This window comes from Raphanus sativus, chromosome 6 (genome assembly GCF_000801105.2).
Source record: "Raphanus sativus cultivar WK10039 chromosome 6, ASM80110v3, whole genome shotgun sequence".
Lineage (NCBI taxonomy): Eukaryota > Viridiplantae > Streptophyta > Magnoliopsida > Brassicales > Brassicaceae > Raphanus > Raphanus sativus.
In genome coordinates this window covers 10,829,081-10,847,751 of record NC_079516.1, presented here as the reverse complement: position 1 = coordinate 10,847,751, position 18,671 = coordinate 10,829,081, and the positions used below count along the sequence as shown (strand labels likewise).

The window sequence follows — 18,671 nt, the reverse complement described above, 5'->3', positions numbered from 1 at the left end:
AATATCTGAAGGTTCCACATGGTGGGTGAATCGGCCCACAAATGTCTCCTTGAATACGTTCCAGAAAGTTTATTGATTCATGAAATATCTTGGCTGGTGAAGGCTTTATGATCAATTTTCCTTGAGAACAAACAGCACATGAAAAATCATTGGAAAGAATCTTCTGGTTCTTTAGTGGATGTCCATATGAATTTGTGATTATTTCCGCATCATTGTTGAACCGGGATGGCCTAACCGGTCATGCCAAACAGTAATGTTTTCAGTAAACTTCTGGTTTACAATGGCATTTGCCTCAATTGTACTAATCTTAGTGTAATACAATCCAGTGGAGAATGCTGGTAGTCTTTCTACTACTTTCTTAGAGTCATGGATAATACTTGTAATATGAAGAAATTCAATATTTTCTTCATTCATTGTCTCAATATGATATTCATCTGCGAATATTTTTGAAACTCAATAAGTTTCTTTGAGACTTAGGGGAATACAATGCATCAACTATTTCAAGTTGTGCTCCCATAGGAAGTATTATATTTGCTCTTCCAGAGCCTTCAATTATTTTTGCACTTCCTGTTATAGTGCTCACACTTGCTTCTCTATTTATCAAATGAGAGAAATGTTTCTTATTTTTCAGAATTGTGTGACTAGTTGCACTGTCTGCCAAGCATAAATCTCCACCATCATTTCTATTCAAATAAATAAATAAAATAAATTATAATCTCATAAAATAATAAAATAGATTAAATTCATTAATGCAAAAGAAACAACACCATAATAAATAAAAATCAAAAGCCAAATAATTAAAAGCTCATAAATAAATAAAAACAAAGCATCTCTTTAATATTTATTGCTCAATCACTTTTTATCTTCTTGAGAAAATCAGAAATGACAAGGTGAGTGGCATCAACCATATCAAAGTCTCCCTCTCCACCTTTGTACACCATATTTGTTTCCACATTCTTTCCCTTTTGTTTTACTGATTTTTGATACAGATCAACAAGATGCTTTGGTGTACGGCACGTACGAGCCCAATGGTCTTTACTTCTACATCGGTAACATTCAGTTGCTTGTTTGTTACCATCCTTGTTGACATCCTTGTTTTCCCACTTCTGGTGAGAGTTAGAGTTCTTAAAAGAAACTCCTCGGACTCAAATCTGACCATATCCACGCCCACGTGTATCTCCACGACCATGTCCACGACCACGATCGCGACCACGAGTGTAGCCATTTCTGCGGCCAGTGTTGTTCTGTTCAGTCACATTCGCTTCGGGGAATGGAGTAGAACCAGTTGGACGTAATCCCTGATTTTTCATCAAAAGCTCATTGTTTTGCTCAGCCACAATGAGACAAGATATAAGTTGGGAATACTTCTGGAATCCCTTTTCACGGTATTGTGTCTACAGGACAACATTATTTTCATGAAAAGTAGAGAATGTCTTCTCTAACTTATCAGCTTCCGTGATTTTCTCTCCACATAACTCCAACTTGGAGGTAATTTTGAACAAGGCTGAGTTGTAATCACTTACAGACTTAGTCTTGTAATCTCAGATGTGTCCATTCATACCGAGCTTTAGGTAAAATCACAGTTTTCTGGTGGTCATACCTTTCCTTTAAGTTGTTCCAAAGGATTTGCGGATCTTTCACCGTCAAGTACTCATTCTTGAGACTACATGGAGGTGATGACGAAGGAGTATCATAGTTTTTGCTTTATCTTGGCTTTCAGATTCATTTCCTTCTAGGATTATAACTTCAAGTCTCTTTGCACTTAGGAAATTCGGCATCTAAAGCCCAAGCCAAGTAATTGTTTCCAGTGATATCAAGAACTTCAAATTTAAAACTAGTAAACGTTGATATAGTTCACTGAAACAATAAAATAAAATAGAATAAAAGAAAAATAATAATAATAATAAAAAGGTAATATCAATAATCTATGATTAATGCATTAATGATTTTACAAGTCAAGTTATTGCAGTTTAACTAAGTCAAAGACCGAAACAATATTAAGTATCTTACATATCTATGTGATACAGCCATAGAGACAATATTAATAAAAGTATGGGATGCAGCCGTAAATTATTAAACTATGAGTAAGCCCTAAAAATTGCATGCTAATCATTAAGCAACAAACTTCTGCATATGATTTAAATCGTGTATGCTAACATATGATTTAATCGAATGAAAGCAATAAACTATAAACGTGTATGCTAACATGATGATATTAAATATATATATATATATATATATATATATATATATATATAAGCATCACATATGATTTAAGAAACACATACTGGGCATTAGCTTATAAACATCGACAAGATCTCTTTTAAATCAAACGATTTTCTTTTTTTGAAATAAGGATAGATCAATATTGTCGACTAAAGCTCCTAAGCTCATATTGTGTATAAATCAATTCTTACAAACCATGCATTGATAATAAACATGATTTAAAGAAAGAATAGAAATAAACTAAAACTGAAAAAAAAAATCTATACCTATTGGCTTGCTAGAGCTTCGTGCTGATAACGTGTTTTGAGTAAAGAATAAAAGAGAAGAGAATAGAGGAATTGGTGTGTCTTATTCCATGAATAATGAACTCCTTATATAGTGATACAATGAGAGAGTTTAGCTTGGAGACCAAGTACAAGTAAATTTTGGTGAACAAGACTTCCTATAATCGACATCACAATAAATGTAAATATAACATAACATACTTTCTTAATGTATGATGTTTTAGACATTTGCACAAGTATTGAGAAAGTTACTTTTTACCATATAAATATTATTAAAATATTAATTGAAACTATCCAAGCAATTAGAAATAGAAAACAAAATACTATTGGCTACACAATTTTCAATAAAATCAAAAGCTACATAAAAATGAAAACATCTTACATATTGAAATATCAAAAACTCTCTAAACCATCATACATTGAAAAATGGAGGGAGTATTAGATTAATAAGAATACTTATGGGGTTTATTAAAGATATATTGTTATTTTTTGTTAATTTAAAGTTTTTATATAAACTGTAAAATTGATATTAGATTTTTTAAATAAATACATGTTTTGACAAAAACTTTAAAAATAAGTATAGCTTTAAAAAAATTAGTTAGCTAATAATTTATGTTATTGAGTTCGGCCATTTGGTTATGATTTTAAATTTTTTTTGCTGTATCAGAATTTACAATTACCATTGAATTTAGTGTAACCCCATATATTGTTTTTTTCCTGAAAATTTAAACTAAAATATATTAAACCTGATTTACATGTTTGTTAAAGAGAATATATTGTAATATGCGAATTTGGTCAGTATACATATTAGTTTTCTAGATAAACTATATTTGGTTAGTTAATACAGTAGAAACTACATAAATTAATATTCTATAAATTAATAAACAATATAATTAATAAATTTTACATGGCCCGATTTGGGCAAGTAAAATTTGACACAATTCGATAAAAAGAAAAATAATATTTTAATATAATTTTATGTAAATATGTGGTCCCAATATAAACATAAATTACTCTATTTGTTACAGAATAAGTATCGTTTAAGATGTTTGCACAAGAATTAAGAAAATTTAACAATTTTCAGTTTTACGCTATTCAATATATGTTTTTTAATTTTTATTAATTAATGACTTTAAAAATAAGGGTAAAGTTTGGAAAATTCAGCTAATATTTGCATTGGAAATAAAAAACAATACTTTTATTGAAACAAAATTTAAAATCTAGAACGACGCTTAATATGAAATGGTGGGAGTAATAAGTAGTGTTCATAATGTTTATATAAATATAATAAATATCTTGCATAGCTTATTTTTCATTCATAGTAAATTTTATATTTATTATTTCTTAATCTCTCTAAATAAACTAATATTTATTTTGTTATTTTATACTTAAAATACATTTGTATTTACTGTATACCCCAAATAAAAACAATATAAAATTTGCATCAATAAAACTAAAGCAATACATATAACGTAAATTAGGTATTCTTCATATGTATACATAAAACCCATTTTAAAAGATATAAATCTAAAAATATGAAAATTTCTGTAAACTATTAACTCTATAATTTAATAAAATATTAAATTCTTAACATTATTAATTTATAGAGTTTTTAACTGTATATAGATAAATTAATAGGAAGATATTCATTAATCTTAAGAATATATCATATAGTTTTTCTGCAAATTCGAAGACTTTCTAATCCGAGTAGAATGAAACAAATTGACCGAACTATGGAACTGATGTGGTTTGACTTAAAGTTAAAATCGGTGGTTTGTTTGAGGCGATATAGACAATTGAAACACTAGAGGATTTTTATATTAACATAGACAACATATTACAATGCCGGCGATTAAAAGAATCCCGGAAACAAAGCCGGCAGACTAAACAATAGTCTCCAGAGACAGATGCCCACAAATGGAAAACGAGAGGAAAAAACATAGACAATTGAAACAGAGACGTACACAAACTAGAGCAAATAATGATTGACTAAAATAAACCCAAACTATTGAGAACAGCTTGTGTGTTAGCAATAACAGAGAGACTTTGCGTTTAAAGATGATGGAGCCAAACTCGGGAACAGACCATCGAACAAGAAACCACCTATATTGAATAGCTAATCAAAGCAGTGGTGTCTCAGAGATTCTGAGTCTTAAAAAAATAAAAAAACTCCCTAATACAGAGGAAGGACCCGTCAAACCAAGGAAAAACAGAGCAGAGGAACGGCACGAACCCTGAGACATCACAAACCAAAGACAGAACTCAAGCCAAAGAAGACGCCTTGGTGACTGCTGTGAAATCCGAACGGGAGGAGTTCCCCAGCGAAAGCCTCTACATCATCTTTTCATCATAGACCAAAGGTACTAGACGGGGAAGTTCTTACAAGAGCCGCCGACGGAAGAGACAAGAGAAGGCAGTGGAGGCAGCGACGCTCTGCCACTCCGGCAGACCCTCCGAAGCAGATCTGATCCAGATTTGGCTATAGCAAACCCTCGATCTACAATCACGGCGGCGCCTCCTGCAAAGATCCAACCTTCCACGACCTCTCCATCACTCCATAGAAGTTAGATACACACCTAGAAACCCGATTCAAATTGCTGGATCCGGCAGTAATCCAAACGAAAAACAGAGATGATGAAGCAAGGAGGAAGTGGAGAAGCCATGGCTTAACAGGAGAGGAGGCGGAACAAGGAGGTACGATGGGGATGGCGACGAAGAAAAGAATTTGCGAGGGAGAGAGAAGAAGAGCAGAATAAGCATTGGATTTATTTCACTGTAATTAAGAAAAAGATACGAAGGGGGAGGAACGAGTTTATGTTTACCGGAGATTCAGATAGAGTGCTTCTATGTTATAAGGACTTTATCGGGATATTGAAAATACGAACAGTGGAACAACCAAGGAACTAAATAAACTTTTTTCCGTGTATATGGAGCGCAATTAACCTTAAATTTATGTGGTTTAAATTAAGTGTTAAATAAGGTTTAGGCAATGGCATAGACTTGTAATATATTAGGAGAAGTAAGAGTTAATTGTAAATTGTACTTCATTCTTAATATATTAGATATCCCAAATGTAGATTGAACTTGATCATGATGTGTATTTGTTACCCACTCAGATTGTATTATCAAAAATCTAAAAGTCGTTTTTAAAAGCGATTTAGCAAAGAAAAACAAAGTCAAACACTAATTAAGATAAAACATATAATCCAAATAATGATAAGCAAATCGTTATAGAAATTTGATATAATAAGCAGGTGAAATATATAATAAAATTAGTTTACAAAAAAAAATATAATAAACAAAAGGAAAAACATCTCTATATCATATTAACCAAAGTTTATATATTACAGAAGAGTAACAGTACTTGGATCAGTACCGTTATATTCGAGTTTATGAAGCAAAAAACATGCAAAAAAGCTTGCTTAGCTTCACAAAAACTTGCACTTTAGACGACATAAAATGTTAGCAAAAGAAACCTGTCCCTTGTACACAAATTAAATGAAGGGAAAATTGCCAAAACAGAACAAAAATTCAGCATTGTTGTCCCTATAGTATAAAACCATCATTTAGTTGTCCCTTTAATATAATTTCTTTTATAATCCCAAAACTAACCTTTGATTAATCTAATTAAACACATTAAACTAATATAATTTAAAATAATAATAATTAAAAACGTTTAAAAAGGGAAAATAAAAATAAAACTTTTAATTTTTTAATAAAAATAAACTTTGTAAAACTTAATAAAAATAAAAATGATTTACATTTTTTTAATAAAAACGTTAAATCAACCTAATAAAAAACAGTTTACAAAGAGTTTAAAATGTATGTAAACTTTTTAATTTTATCAAAAATTTTAATAAATATAAAAAAAATTAAAATGTATTTCTATAAAGTTTGTTTGAACTTTTTATTAAAAACTTTTTGTAAAGTTTTATTTTTATTTTTATAAAGTTTACAAATTTTATAAAGTTTGTCTAAAGTTTTTATTAAACACATTAAACTAAAAGAATTTAAAAAAAATAATTAAAAAGTTTTTAAAAAGGGAAAATAAAATAAAACTTTTAATTTTTTTTAATAAAAAAAAATTTGTAAAAATAAAAACAATTTACAATTTTTAAATAAAAACGTTAAATAAACTTATTAAAAACATTTTACAAAGTTTTATTTTTATAAAAAGTTTAAAACATTTTATAAAACTTTAATTAAATAAAAAATTTAAACTTTATAAAAATAAAAATAAATTTTAATAAAAAATTTTAGTAAAAAATTTAAACTAACTTTATTAAAAAAAATTTACAAAGTTTTATTTTTATAAAAAGTTTAAAATGTTTGTAACCTTTTTAATTTTATCAAACTTTTAAATAAAATAAAACTTTTAAAGATGTTTTTAATAAAAATAAATTTGTAAACTTTAATAAAATAAAAATAAAACTTTACAAAAAAAATTGCACCTAATTTCAAAACACCACATGTTGTATAGATATGTATCATATAGAACAAGAGTTTATGAAAAAATCAAAAGAAAAACTATGGAAAACCATAGATTAATGAAGAAGACAAGGGAAAATCATTTTTTTAAAAATATTTGACAATTAAAATCGAAAATAATACGTTTTAGGAAGTTAGAATATTTTTAGGACATTTTTAGAATATTTCCTTAACTGAAACTTTCATTAATTTTCGCAAAAATCAGGTAATCTTATCCGTAGAAGGCGCCTTCTAAAAGTTTAGAAGATTGACAAAAATCCAGAACACGCTTTCTACTTTTAGTAGACGTAAGAGTACATTTTAGAAAACACATTCCGCAAAATTTAGAATACTTAATAAAAGTAGAAGATGCATCCAGACGAAAAGTAGATAGCTTTAGGATTAGTAGAATGTGCATTCCACTTATTTAGAAATTTAGTAAATAGTAGAATGTACGTTCTAAAAATAGTAGATGAACGTGTTTATTTTAGAAATCGTTTTCTACTATATCATTTTCCGTAGAAGGCACATTCTACCTTTAGTAGAACGTATTTTCAAATTTTTATTTATAAACTTTTTGAAGAAGAAAAAAATATCAGCTTGTGTATATATGTGTTTTATTAATTGTTTGCATTTTTAATATTTTTTTGATTCACAAAACTATTTATTTCATTAGTTTTTAGAAATACAAAGGGTAAAAAAGAGAAAAATTGGACAAAAAAGAATTTATACCAAAGGGACAACACCCTTGTCTTTTTGTTCTCTATTGACAATTTTCCCTTAAATGAATCATATAGATCCTCAGCTTAATGATATGAATCATATAGATCCTCAGCTTAATGATATATATGCAATTTACTCGGATTTGCAGGGAAGCCATATCCATGTAATATTGTCTGTCAAAAGAGATGGACCGGACCCTATCTTTTACTTTTGTTGTCCCGATGTTATCGCCTTGAGCTTCTCCTCCAAAATGTCCTTCTCGAGACCATACATTCTGTTCAAAGCATGCATATTCTCAAGTGTCTCGCTGAGCGTTCTACTGTCACTCCCATCACATCTCAGATGCTGCATTGGACCATGTAAAAACCTGTTCACGATACCTCGGCTTAAGTCATCAACAGCTCTCGTCGTTTTCTTGTTGATGTCATCTCCCATTTTGGACATGCACTTCTCCAGCTCTGCCATCCTGATTCTCTCTGCATAAGCTCTTAACTTCTTGATCGTAGGAACCGTCTCTAGCGAATCCCTCCACGCTTCAAACTGGTTTGACTCCTCCGCGATAATGGTCTGAGCTTCCATCGCTTTCCTCAACCTGTCTTCTTTATTGGCGGCAACTACTTCCTTGAGGTCGTCCACATTGTAAACCCGTGCGGTTTCTACTTCGTTCACACAAGAACCAACGTTTCTTGGAACAGAGATGTCAACAAAAAGCCTCACTCCTCCAATCTCCGGAGAAGCTGCAGGAGGGAGAGTCTCTACGTGCTCCTTCAAGAACAGTGGTGCTTCAGAGGCTGTGCTGGTGAACACAACATCCGCTTCAGCAGCAGAAGCTAGCATCTCATCAAGAGTTCGATACAAAATCTCAACGCCAGGGATCTCATCACGTATAGCTGTAACCCTCTCCTCACTTCTGTTGACCACCACCATTTTGTTGCAACCTTTGGCTACCAAATGCTTTATCACAAGCTTCCCCATCTTCCCTGCGCCGATGATCAACATCCTAGCGGACGACGCGTGCGAAGAAGATTTGGGAAGCTTCATCAGAGCAAGTTCGACAGCTGCTGAGCTGACTGACACAGCCCCTGCGGCGATGTTTGTCTCCGTTCTGACACGTTTCCCAACTGTTATGGCGTGTTTGAACAGACCGCTGATGTTCCTACCAAAGCCGTTCACTCCTTGGCCAACTTTAACAACTTGTTTCACCTGCGCAAGGATCTGGCCTTCTCCTAGGACGAGAGAGTCGAGACCAGCTGAGACTTCGAATATATGCTGCGTAGCATCATTGTTGTACAGAAGGAAACGGTGCTGGCAAATCTCCGAAACTGGAATCCCACTTGTCTGACAAACGAAACATGATAATGTTAACACTTACTACAAATAAAGACCAATCTCACTAGAGGTGTTATGATCTGTGTAAAGGAAACAAAGGCCCTGTTCGTTTCCTGATTGCTAGCGTCAGCGACCAGAGTCAGCGACTGCGACTTAATGTCGCTGATAGTTGTTCGTTTGGAGGTCGTGCATTCGATCGCAGCTGACTGTTTTTTTTAAATAAAAAAAATTCTAATCGAGATTTTGATTCCACCGTTGGAATTTCTAGGGTCCAAATTTTTTAATCGCTGGTCGCTAGCATTTCGTCGCTGCGATCGGTAGCTGACGAACATGGCCAAAGCAGCAAATAAAGACACAATCCATAAAGGTACCTTAGACATCCATTCAGTGACTTCTTTGACGCCACGGTGGTGAGAAAGAGCTAAAACATAAATCTCCATACGGTTGCAAGTACTGAGCACAGCAGCCTCTTCGATATGATTCAAACCGCACAATTCAGCAATAGCTCGTGGCCATTCAGCTTCAGGGATAGCAAGCTTCTCACGCATCTCAACAGGAGCTGTGTGAATGCTTAGACCAATCACCACAATGCTGCTTCTCTCCTTTGTATATCCTGTTTGACAAAGAGAGCCACAACATCAATCACTAGCAATACCATGAACATATCTAAAGATTTAATAGACTCAACACAAACCCAAAGAGAGAGAGAGAGAGAGAGAGAACTTACTGTCAGGTGCAGAGTTTTTGAGTTGTTCGAGAGCAGAGATGGTCGCAGAATCAGACGGAGAAAGTTCGCAACGTGCTCTGTGGATAAGACCACGTTTGACTCTATTGTTCCTCGGAAGAGAGCGAACACCAATGAGACCCAATGGTGTAGACGTAGACGTAGACGCAGAAGAAGAAGAAGAAAATAGAGTATGGTGTTTCAATAAAGTCTCAAGCTTTGGGCAACTCACGAATGCATTTGAAACAGCCATGGAAACAGAGAGGGGATGGGGAACGACGTGGAGGAATGAGATCGTTGATAGAATGTGATTGAGGATTTGAAGGGAGTATGGGTCCGGTTTAACCGGTTTGGTACAAAGTTTGAAGGGTTTTGATTGGATGGAAATCTTTTAAGAGATGTGTGAGAAATTGGAAAAGGAGAGATTGAGATTTTGATGATATCTGATTGGCGGGTGGAGAACACGTTTTATCCACACTCGTTGTTGATTTGGTGGGTGGCTGGCCTTTCTAGTTTTTTTTTTTTTTTTTTTTGAAAAAGGGCATTCTGGTGGCCTTTCTAGTTCCACGGCAACTTTTTATTTATTTGTTATTTTTCTATTAGACTTGTGACTCTTATCAAATCTATGCTTAAAACATTTTCTTTGTTTTTTTATGAAGAAAAAGTTAAGAAAGTATGTGTGCGTGCAAATGATCCGGACATAGAAGAACCATATGAATGTATAAGAAGTTATTTAAAAAAACTCAAAAAATCCAAATAAAATAAGAAGTTATAAAGAAAAGAAATATCTTGATTAATCAATACTATTAAAACAAAGGAGCAGTATAAATGCTAAACAATTTAAGAATATTAATCATCTCATTCATCTACAAATAAAAAAGATAAAAAAATCATATACAAATCAAAAACAATAATATGAGATCCTAGTGAAAAAGAGAAAATTCTCTAACATAGATTTCTTACTATCGAATAATTCTCTAAAAGTAATTCACCTTCATCAAGTATATGAGATTCTAGTGACTCACTTTTTGCTGGCTCGGCTAAATTACAACAATAACATACCTATGTGGTAACTGAAAGTTCACTCTCACACCTCCCTAACAAAATATTTTTCTGGCAAAAATAGTGCATATATATGAAGCAACAAAAATCAAAATATTGAATAAGTTTGCTAATATTGAGGCTACAAGTTTAATACCATCTCCAAACCTGAAACAATAGATAAGTAAATGTCAGTGTTTTTAAACCTGGACCGAACCGGCGGTCGGACCGGGTTCAACCGCGAACCGGACACCAAGCCGGGTTGGGTTAATACTAAAACCTAATCAAAGTTAAACCTGTTAAAAACCCATATTGAACCGTTAAAAATCTGGAAACCGGTGACCCAACGAACCGGTTAAACCCTGGTTCGTATAGAAAACAAAATTTTTTGTTAATAAAATAATTTTTTTTTTCAAAATCAAAAATAAGGTTTGTGCTAAACTACAACTCAAGGTATTTCTGTTTTTGACATTCTTTTTCTTTTTAAGTTTGTGATGTTTCACAAGGTATTTTATACTTTTCAAGGTATTGTTTTTATGGGTGAAATTAATAATTGAAAACTTACGTTTGTGTCTTTGATGTTCTATACAAAACTTTTGCAGTGTACTAAGCAATGGAAGAGAATGATCAAAAAATTCCATTTCCATCAAATTCAAACATAGAAAATCAATAACCGTCACAATATGTATATAATTTTTTAAAAAAATGATAAAGATTTGTAGTGATAAAAACTTGGACAGTAAACTTTAAATGTATTTTTTTCTATTGATATAGATTTCAACGATTAGATTATTTTATTACTTTTATTACATTTCAATTTGCTATTTTCTAAATTTATTTGTTAAAATATGTATATTATATACAAAACATTATTAAATTCAGTTTAGTATCAAATCCGGTCGAACCACATTGACCCGTGACCCAAAATATTTCCGGTTCGCTCGCCGGTCCGGTTTTAAAAACACTGTTTTAAAGGTTTTACGGGTGGAGTAAGGCAAGAATTGATTTTAACAAGAAAAACAATAAATCCACTTTGTAATTTGTTTTCTAGTTAAAAAAGCTATTGATTTTGTTGTAAGAGTTAAGTTACTAACTTCAATAACTCTGTTCTAATACACTGATGCACATAAATTTGTTTAACCAGTCCGGCAAAACAAAAATGAATAAAAATCATATATATAATGGGCACTTTTCTCTCTTATGAGAGTGTCCACGTCGGATATTTTTTAATAATAGTGGGACCCGCTTCGGTTTTCTTTAGTCGGTAGACTGGTTTATGTGTTTGTCTGATTTATGTCTTTAGTGTTTGGTCTGATAAATTAATAAAACTCTGCGTTTAAAGAGTTACCCCCTTAGGGCTTCCCTGTTATCCTGCTTCAAGAACTCAACCTCGATGTCTCCTAATCTCATCTCTTTGCATCCTATGTCGCTATCTCTTGACCTTCCTGGTGGTTCAGTGTATTTATTTTAATTTTCCATATCTGTTATTCACATTGAATCCAGTTTCCATGGTGACTCCTCAGTTTCCTTCATCTCAAATCTGTAAATATAAGCAGGTTGAGATTACGATGGACATTGAGAACCAGGGGGGAGGGGTTTAGGTTCCTGCTTTGAAAGAATCGATATCTCTTTTGATTTTTTTTCTTGCTTTTCATTTTTGATTCTTAGGGATTCTATAATAGCAGCGACAAAAAAACGGATAAAGATATTTCTGCGGATTCAACGACTTTCGTTCTCACTGAAGAGGTTTGTTCTGGATTTCACGTTTTCTTGATTGTTTTGAGTTTCAGCGTTTTCTTTGATGGGTATTAATTTTCATTACCTGATTTGAACCCTGTTTCTGACTCTTGAAGGAATACTGTGAGGAGATTCTTCTAGAGAAAGAGATACTTCTAGCCAAACTTCGGGATGATGAGGAGAGAGCCAATTGTGCTGCGTCTGGTGAAGCTCCTGATCTGAATGATACCCAGTTTACTAAACTGGATGAGCTCTTGACTCAGACCCAACTCTACTCTGAGTTTATTTTTGAGAAAATGGAGGATATCACAAAAGCAAATCTTCTTTTTGCCTTTTTGTTGGTTAAAGAACATGATTTTTCTTAATTGAGTTAGTGTGCTTTGGTAGAATGGGATAGAAGGTGAGACTCTAAAAGCCGAGCCTGAGAAGAAAGGAGGTCGTGGACGCAAAAAAGGATGCTACTCAGGCCGCCAATGTAAGTTCAGTATATAAACTTCATCTCCTTTCATGATTGATTTACTTTGTGGTTCAACTTACTTGGATGTTGGATGCTTTATTCTTCATTCAGCTGAAGGTTAATAAAGCTGTTGCTGCATGATTTCAAGAGCTAAAGGTCATATATCTGCCAACTCAGATCTGAGAGAGGAAAAAAAGGCATGAAAGAGCAGAGTGAATTCATGGGAATCTCTACTCCTCCTGATTGGAGATCTCAACAACTTCCTCTCCAACTCTGACAAGCAGGTATTTAATAGGCTTCCAACAAAGTTTAAATCTGTTTCATCTTTAAATTAGAATACTAAATGCTGCATCTTTTCTCTTGGTGAACACATAAGAAGCTTATTTTATTTGCAAGGTTCGGATTGCTCGGAAATTTTCAGCTATATAGAGGGCTTGGATGGTGAGCCAAAACTATATCTTGAGACAAAATGGTTTGTACTATGTCTCTTGCACTCTGCTGCAGCAAAAAATTAGACAGATCTCCCTCATCTCTCACTGCAACCAATGTGTCAATCACAATGTCACAATTGTTGTAAAGTAAGAGATAAATTATTATTTTTTACTTCTGTTTTAATGAAAATTTGATGTGAATGGTGTAAAACAGGCCCATAGGTAAAGTTGATGTACTTCAAGAAGCTTTCATGGCTATCCTCAAACTCGAAAAGGAGGTTTCTGCAATAATTTTAAGTTGCTCGATAAAAAGATCTATTACATTATATTTCATTTGATTCCTTTGTAAGAAACTATTTTCACACCTAATGCGTTCTTGCTTGCTTTCAAATAACCATGTTTTCAGATGTATTAATCTTTTATTTAAATCATAATTAACATAGACCAGACACAGCGATCTATTTTTGCGGGAAAACAACGACTCAATAACAACCTCTTCCTCTTTTTTTTTTGAACAACCTAACAACCTCTTCCTCTAATTCGAAACAACCGACTTTATAACTTTTGAGACAAAACAAACTATTAAGAAGAGATCACACATTAAAAAAAAAGAAGTTTTGAAGCATAACATAGTGTTAAGAAAAGGATCTAGAACGACAATTTCCTTTTTGTTTTTTTTTTAATTATTTGTTCTTGTCAAAACCAGGAACCACTCTAAGACCAAAAATCTTTTCAAGACCCAGCTTGTCAAGAATATTTTACAGGGATAGCTGGAGGGATGCGGAGTCCCATATTGCGACTAAACTCATTGGCCAACTCCACCGACAACCATGCAGTTCTCTATCTTCATCCAACTCCACCAGTAATCATGCAATTCTCTATCTTTATTTGCACTTCCAGTTAAATAGAATATCAAGCATTATACTAAGTGCATTAATATGAATTTGAACATCTCTTCTCTTCTTTTTAAGACTATACTAATCAAAATACTTGACTCCATCTCTTATAATATTTTCAACTACAACAAATATGTATTTTTAACATCCCCGCACTTGCGCGGGGCTCCGCCCCTAGTATAATATAGTTAGATAATATATTAATACAATCCAAAATCATAACCATCCTCTTCCTCTTCCACTTGGTCTTCATAGAATTTCTCATCTGTGTTCATTTCGTATGGTTGTTCTTCATCTTCTTCTTCCTCCTCCTCTTCAATTTCAACTTCCTTCTCCTTCTTCTCTATAACTGTTTCGGTTCTTGATTTCTTGTGGGACTTCTCACCTGACTGAAACAAGAAAAAATTGTATAAACCTGAAAGTGATGGGAACTAAAGAAACAAGAAGAGAAGATAATAATAAAACTTACGGAAGTATCTAAGAGCTCTTCCAAAAGATCGTAGTTGAAACTGATATTCTGTAATTAAGAGTTGGAGACTCAAAATCAGAAACACGAGAAAATTCCAAACGTTCTTTTTCTTCAAAAGCTATATATTTTGTTACCACCTTTCTACCAAGCGCTCTGGTAACAGCTTCCAAAGGTGTGGATGCGGGAGGCGCGTTCTTTGCTTCCTCTGCACGTTTTTGCCGCTTTTCCTAAAAGAATAGAGAACAAGAGTTTAACCGATAAACCATATTTGGGGTCATTAGTGGTCATTGTGCATATTATTATTCGTAAAGTATCATTATTTGTACTTTGATACTATAAAGCATTTGCATGCATAAAACACACTACTACTACTGCAAAGTTAGTCACCTTTCTAGAATTAGTCACAGATGCTTTAGAAGCTTCAACAAGATTTCTTGCGTATTCAGGGCAATTAGCATTGCTCGCGTTGAAAGCTTCACTAGCAGTCTTGAGAGCTGCTTCCTTATCTGCTTGCTCCTATTAAAAAATTTGGTAAGATTCTAAATAATTTAGAAGGAAATATAAAGAGAAGAATAAATGATTATATCCTCTATCACCTTAAGCCAGTCTCTGTTAAGAAACTCCCATGATTTCTTCATGGCTACCTTTTCGTCCTCGTCAAGAATACAGCCATCCACCTGTGACCAACCATCAAATCAAATGTGAAGTGAAAACTGTTGCAAGGAAAATAGACTGAAGAGAAGTTTTTCAATTTCTTCAGAGGTTAAAAACATTCTACTTAGAATCTAATACCAACACAAAAGGAAGCAAAACCATTGCCCACCCACCACAGGGTCACCATCGAGGTCAGAAAGATTGTCTGATTCATCCGAAGCTTCAGCATTCCAATATGGTTCTTCTTCAATTCTCTCTGAGGGAGACAGACACAGCAACACAAAATTCTCAAGACCTCTCAAACAATTAATCTATTTTCGATAGTTGTTTAAGCTATATACCAATGCCTCCTCCCTCGTTTTCTTCTCTAGCTGCTTTTTCCATTCTCTCTTTCTCTGCTCGCTGGAAAGCAGGAGGATCCGACCCACCAACAACTCCACCAGAAACTTCCATGAGCTGCCGCGGAAAAAAAATTTGGAAAAGAAAAGCATCTGATTGTCAGCTCTCAGGAGCCATTTGTCACCAGTTGCATATGCTTAAAAGAAAATGGAAGGAGACTTTACCTTTTCGTGACAGTCCTTGCATAATCCATAACCAAAACTTTTTGAATCCTTATGTTTACAGTTCACTACTTCCTTGGCGGAATTTGGTCTTGGCGTAAAAGTTTTTTCAAGCAATATACTTTTTTCGCTTTTTTTGAGCTCCTCAACCTATGCCAAGCATGTACAACAATTGAAAAAAAAAAAATCAACAAGTAAAATATGAGCGGAAAAAAATTGCATAATGACAACATCTAATTAGCGAAATAAATGAAAAAACTCACAGTTAAAGTTGCAGCCTCGGTATTAGCAAACTCATTCAATCTTTTGGTTATTGTTGCTCCACACATATGCACAATGTGTGCCTGAGAAACACACATCAGAATTCGAATTAAACATCATTGCTATAGCTCTATTAATCTTATAACAAATATTCGCTAGTTAAATCAGATTCTTACAATATCTGTCGTCGAGCACGTGATACCATGAGAAAGGGCAGCTATGTACATTGCTGCTCCACATATTCCACTTGGTTTCCGGCCAGTCTGCAAGGCAGCCCCATTAGAATGTCAACAATTAACACAAGCCAGAGAAATAACATGTAGTTAAGGTAAACAATAAATTAAAAAAAAAAAAGAGGAGGAGTCGAGTCACACCTGCATCCAATCTCTCTTCATACTAGCTATAATGTTTTTAGTCGTTCCCATGAACTCTGTTGTTTTTTGAAAGTCATGTGCACCTTTCAATAAGCCTGCAAGTGTGTGTGTGTGTATATGATGAAACAAGAATTTGATACAACTGTTGTTTTGTATTTGACTGATGTTCATACCAAAGTAATAATAAAATAATAGAAGACATAATTACTTTTTGTGAATCGTTCAATGAAGATAGAAGGATCAACAAGCTCCTCATAGTTGTCGTTTTGCACCAAGAAGAGCAGTTCACAGAGTTGCAAGTAGACAGAACCTAACTCGTAACTATAGACAAATGAAACCCTTAGTCGACTCTGCAGTAGACTAAACAGGTAATTAAGGGAATGAAAACAGTTCCTCAACAACTTACACGGAAACTCGAAGGTAGCTCGAAAAATCAATAAGAAGAAAGGCTAAACCCCTTTTCCTACAGAAGAAACGGAAAAAAGTTTTGGTGAATAATCGAAACATAAGTGATTATTAGGAGAGAGAAAAGAGGATTACAAAAAGATTCCCAAAGCAACCTGCAAGCCAAGTAGAGACAGGAAGAGAGTACTAGTTCACTTCTGCGTCCTTTGGTGAAGTTTCGGTCAGCTGCCACCTTGAGAAAATATATTTAAATAAAAGTTAGACGGTGACAAGAAGAGACATAAAGAAGAAGATATGTAAAAAAAAAAACCGACCCCAAATAATCGGAAAGCCATATTAACCACAACATCACTGTCGTCACCCATTTGCAAGGCATCTCTCAAATTCATTAACTCATCTCTAGCTGCATGCCCCCACAACCCAAAAAAAAAAGGATCAAAATTTGGCACAATGGTAAAGAATCTAACAATTATGCAATGACTTTTCAAAACTATGAGCACAATGCAAATGGTAAGATAAAAACAAAAAAGACATTACCTATTCTATTTCTCCTTTCACGTGAGCTTGTAATCCCACTCTGAACACTACTCACTATGTTACCTGACGCTTGGCTCTGCAGCACGCACAAAAAAAAAAAATGAGCAATTAGAAAAACAGTTTCTGGCCATAACAATGTCAGTAAAACATATCTGACTATAATAATCTCAAAAAAATCTCTTTCTAGGTCTAAAGAATCAGGGATGGTTTTTGGGTACCTGTCCAGCGGCATTCTTAATGAATGTAACTTCATCAGAAAAATTGAAGTTTTCCAATATCCTCCCACATTTATTACATGCCCTACGTTATAAACATAAACGTAGCTCATTATCATAACTAACTAGAAACCTTCAAATTGTTTATGGAGCCATGGTCGATAACAAGATAATCATTTGGGTTGCATCCCAATTTAACTAACTTTTTCTAATACCTTTACGCGATGGAGGAATAGTTAGTTTTTTTTTTGTTGTTTGACAGTGTTAAGTTGAAAATTGGCAGGTCCAATACAATCTTTATTTTTTCTCGAGGGAATCAATATATTGGATACAACAAAAAAGAAGAAGTCTTAAAAGAAAGTCTGTCTCATCGATTATAAAATTGAAAATTCTATTTGAAGATGGTTCAGAAGAAACTTCTTCGGTTTTTTTATTTTATCGGTTGTATTTACTTCAGCATCTTTTTTTAATTTTCTTTGGTAATTTTACGCATAAAATAGTTGTTAAAGAAAACGAAGCTCATTATCATAACTAACTCGGAACTAGAAGAAACCTTCAAATCTGGAAATCGAAAACACACTTACAAAGCACCGCCTTCTGGGCGAAATCCGTCAACTTTCTTCGCACAGTGGTTACACCAGACCATGGCGGCGAGGCGAGATCTGATGAGAGCAAGTGGAAAGGTGTTATTAGGCTTTAATTCGTATCCTCTCGTGTGACGGATTCGCCAGACACTCGTGCTTTTTATATCACGCTCGGGTCTAAGAGTCTCGCGCCTGGTTTTTAAAATGGGCCTGAATTTGGGTCTAATTGTCGAAAATTATTTATGGTTCGTTTTAGTTATGAGAATAATCACATCGATGCTTGGTAATCTTTTCTAT

At 33.6% G+C, this 18,671-nt stretch overlaps 2 protein-coding genes and 1 long non-coding RNA gene across 8 annotated transcripts; 1 reads left to right on the top strand and 2 right to left on the bottom strand.

The window, feature by feature from the left end:
- Positions 1-7,572: 7,572 nt before the first annotated feature.
- On the bottom strand, positions 7,573-10,109 carry LOC108805742 (glutamyl-tRNA reductase 1, chloroplastic). Its single transcript, XM_018577680.2, has 3 exons — positions 9,757-10,109; positions 9,401-9,642; positions 7,573-9,038 (listed from the first exon to the last, which is right to left on the bottom strand). Exons 1-3 carry the CDS (start codon positions 10,004-10,006, stop codon positions 7,905-7,907), a joined length of 1,626 nt encoding a protein of 541 aa, XP_018433182.1. The 5' UTR covers positions 10,007-10,109; the 3' UTR covers positions 7,573-7,904.
- A 1,991-nt stretch (positions 10,110-12,100) lies between these two features.
- On the top strand, positions 12,101-13,868 carry LOC108805805 (uncharacterized). 6 transcript variants are annotated; one of them, XR_001942457.2, is made up of 6 exons: positions 12,101-12,252; positions 12,463-12,540; positions 12,648-13,006; positions 13,100-13,272; positions 13,385-13,566; positions 13,634-13,868. It is a non-coding gene; the product is annotated as an uncharacterized LOC108805805 (long non-coding RNA). The 6 variants fall into 6 exon arrangements; XR_008936061.1 differs by having other exon boundaries at positions 12,118-12,252; positions 12,351-12,540; XR_001942459.2 differs by having other exon boundaries at positions 12,120-12,540; positions 13,368-13,566.
- A 540-nt stretch (positions 13,869-14,408) lies between these two features.
- On the bottom strand, positions 14,409-18,527 carry LOC108809562 (transcription factor IIIB 60 kDa subunit-like). Its single transcript, XM_018581699.2, has 18 exons — positions 18,375-18,527; positions 17,794-17,875; positions 17,576-17,651; positions 17,353-17,441; positions 17,194-17,270; positions 17,040-17,096; positions 16,842-16,954; positions 16,634-16,728; positions 16,436-16,522; positions 16,262-16,342; positions 16,002-16,148; positions 15,780-15,894; positions 15,612-15,694; positions 15,381-15,461; positions 15,172-15,300; positions 14,922-15,011; positions 14,785-14,832; positions 14,409-14,704 (listed from the first exon to the last, which is right to left on the bottom strand). Exons 1-18 carry the CDS (start codon positions 18,434-18,436, stop codon positions 14,516-14,518), a joined length of 1,701 nt encoding a protein of 566 aa, XP_018437201.2. The 5' UTR covers positions 18,437-18,527; the 3' UTR covers positions 14,409-14,515.
- Positions 18,528-18,671: the final 144 nt, after the last annotated feature.

Bases quoted from the DNA above. Each gene is read 5' to 3' on its own strand.
- LOC108805742 (XM_018577680.2), bottom strand. From the start codon at position 10,006: ATGGCTGTTTCAAATGCATTCGTGAGTTGCCCAAAGCTTGAGACTTTA. The intron at 9,643-9,756 runs GTAAGTTCTCTC...TTTGTCAAACAG, and splicing joins CAAAAACTCTGCACCTGACA to GATATACAAAGGAGAGAAGC. The intron at 9,039-9,400 runs GTACCTTTATGG...TTCGTTTGTCAG, and splicing joins TCACTGAATGGATGTCTAAG to ACAAGTGGGATTCCAGTTTC.
- LOC108809562 (XM_018581699.2), bottom strand. From the start codon at position 18,436: ATGGTCTGGTGTAACCACTGTGCGAAGAAAGTTGACGGATTTCGCCCA. The intron at 17,442-17,575 runs GTAATGTCTTTT...GGGGGCATGCAG, and splicing joins TGAAAGGAGAAATAGAATAG to CTAGAGATGAGTTAATGAAT. The intron at 14,705-14,784 runs GTAAGTTTTATT...TTCTTGTTTCAG, and splicing joins AAGAGCTCTTAGATACTTCC to TCAGGTGAGAAGTCCCACAA.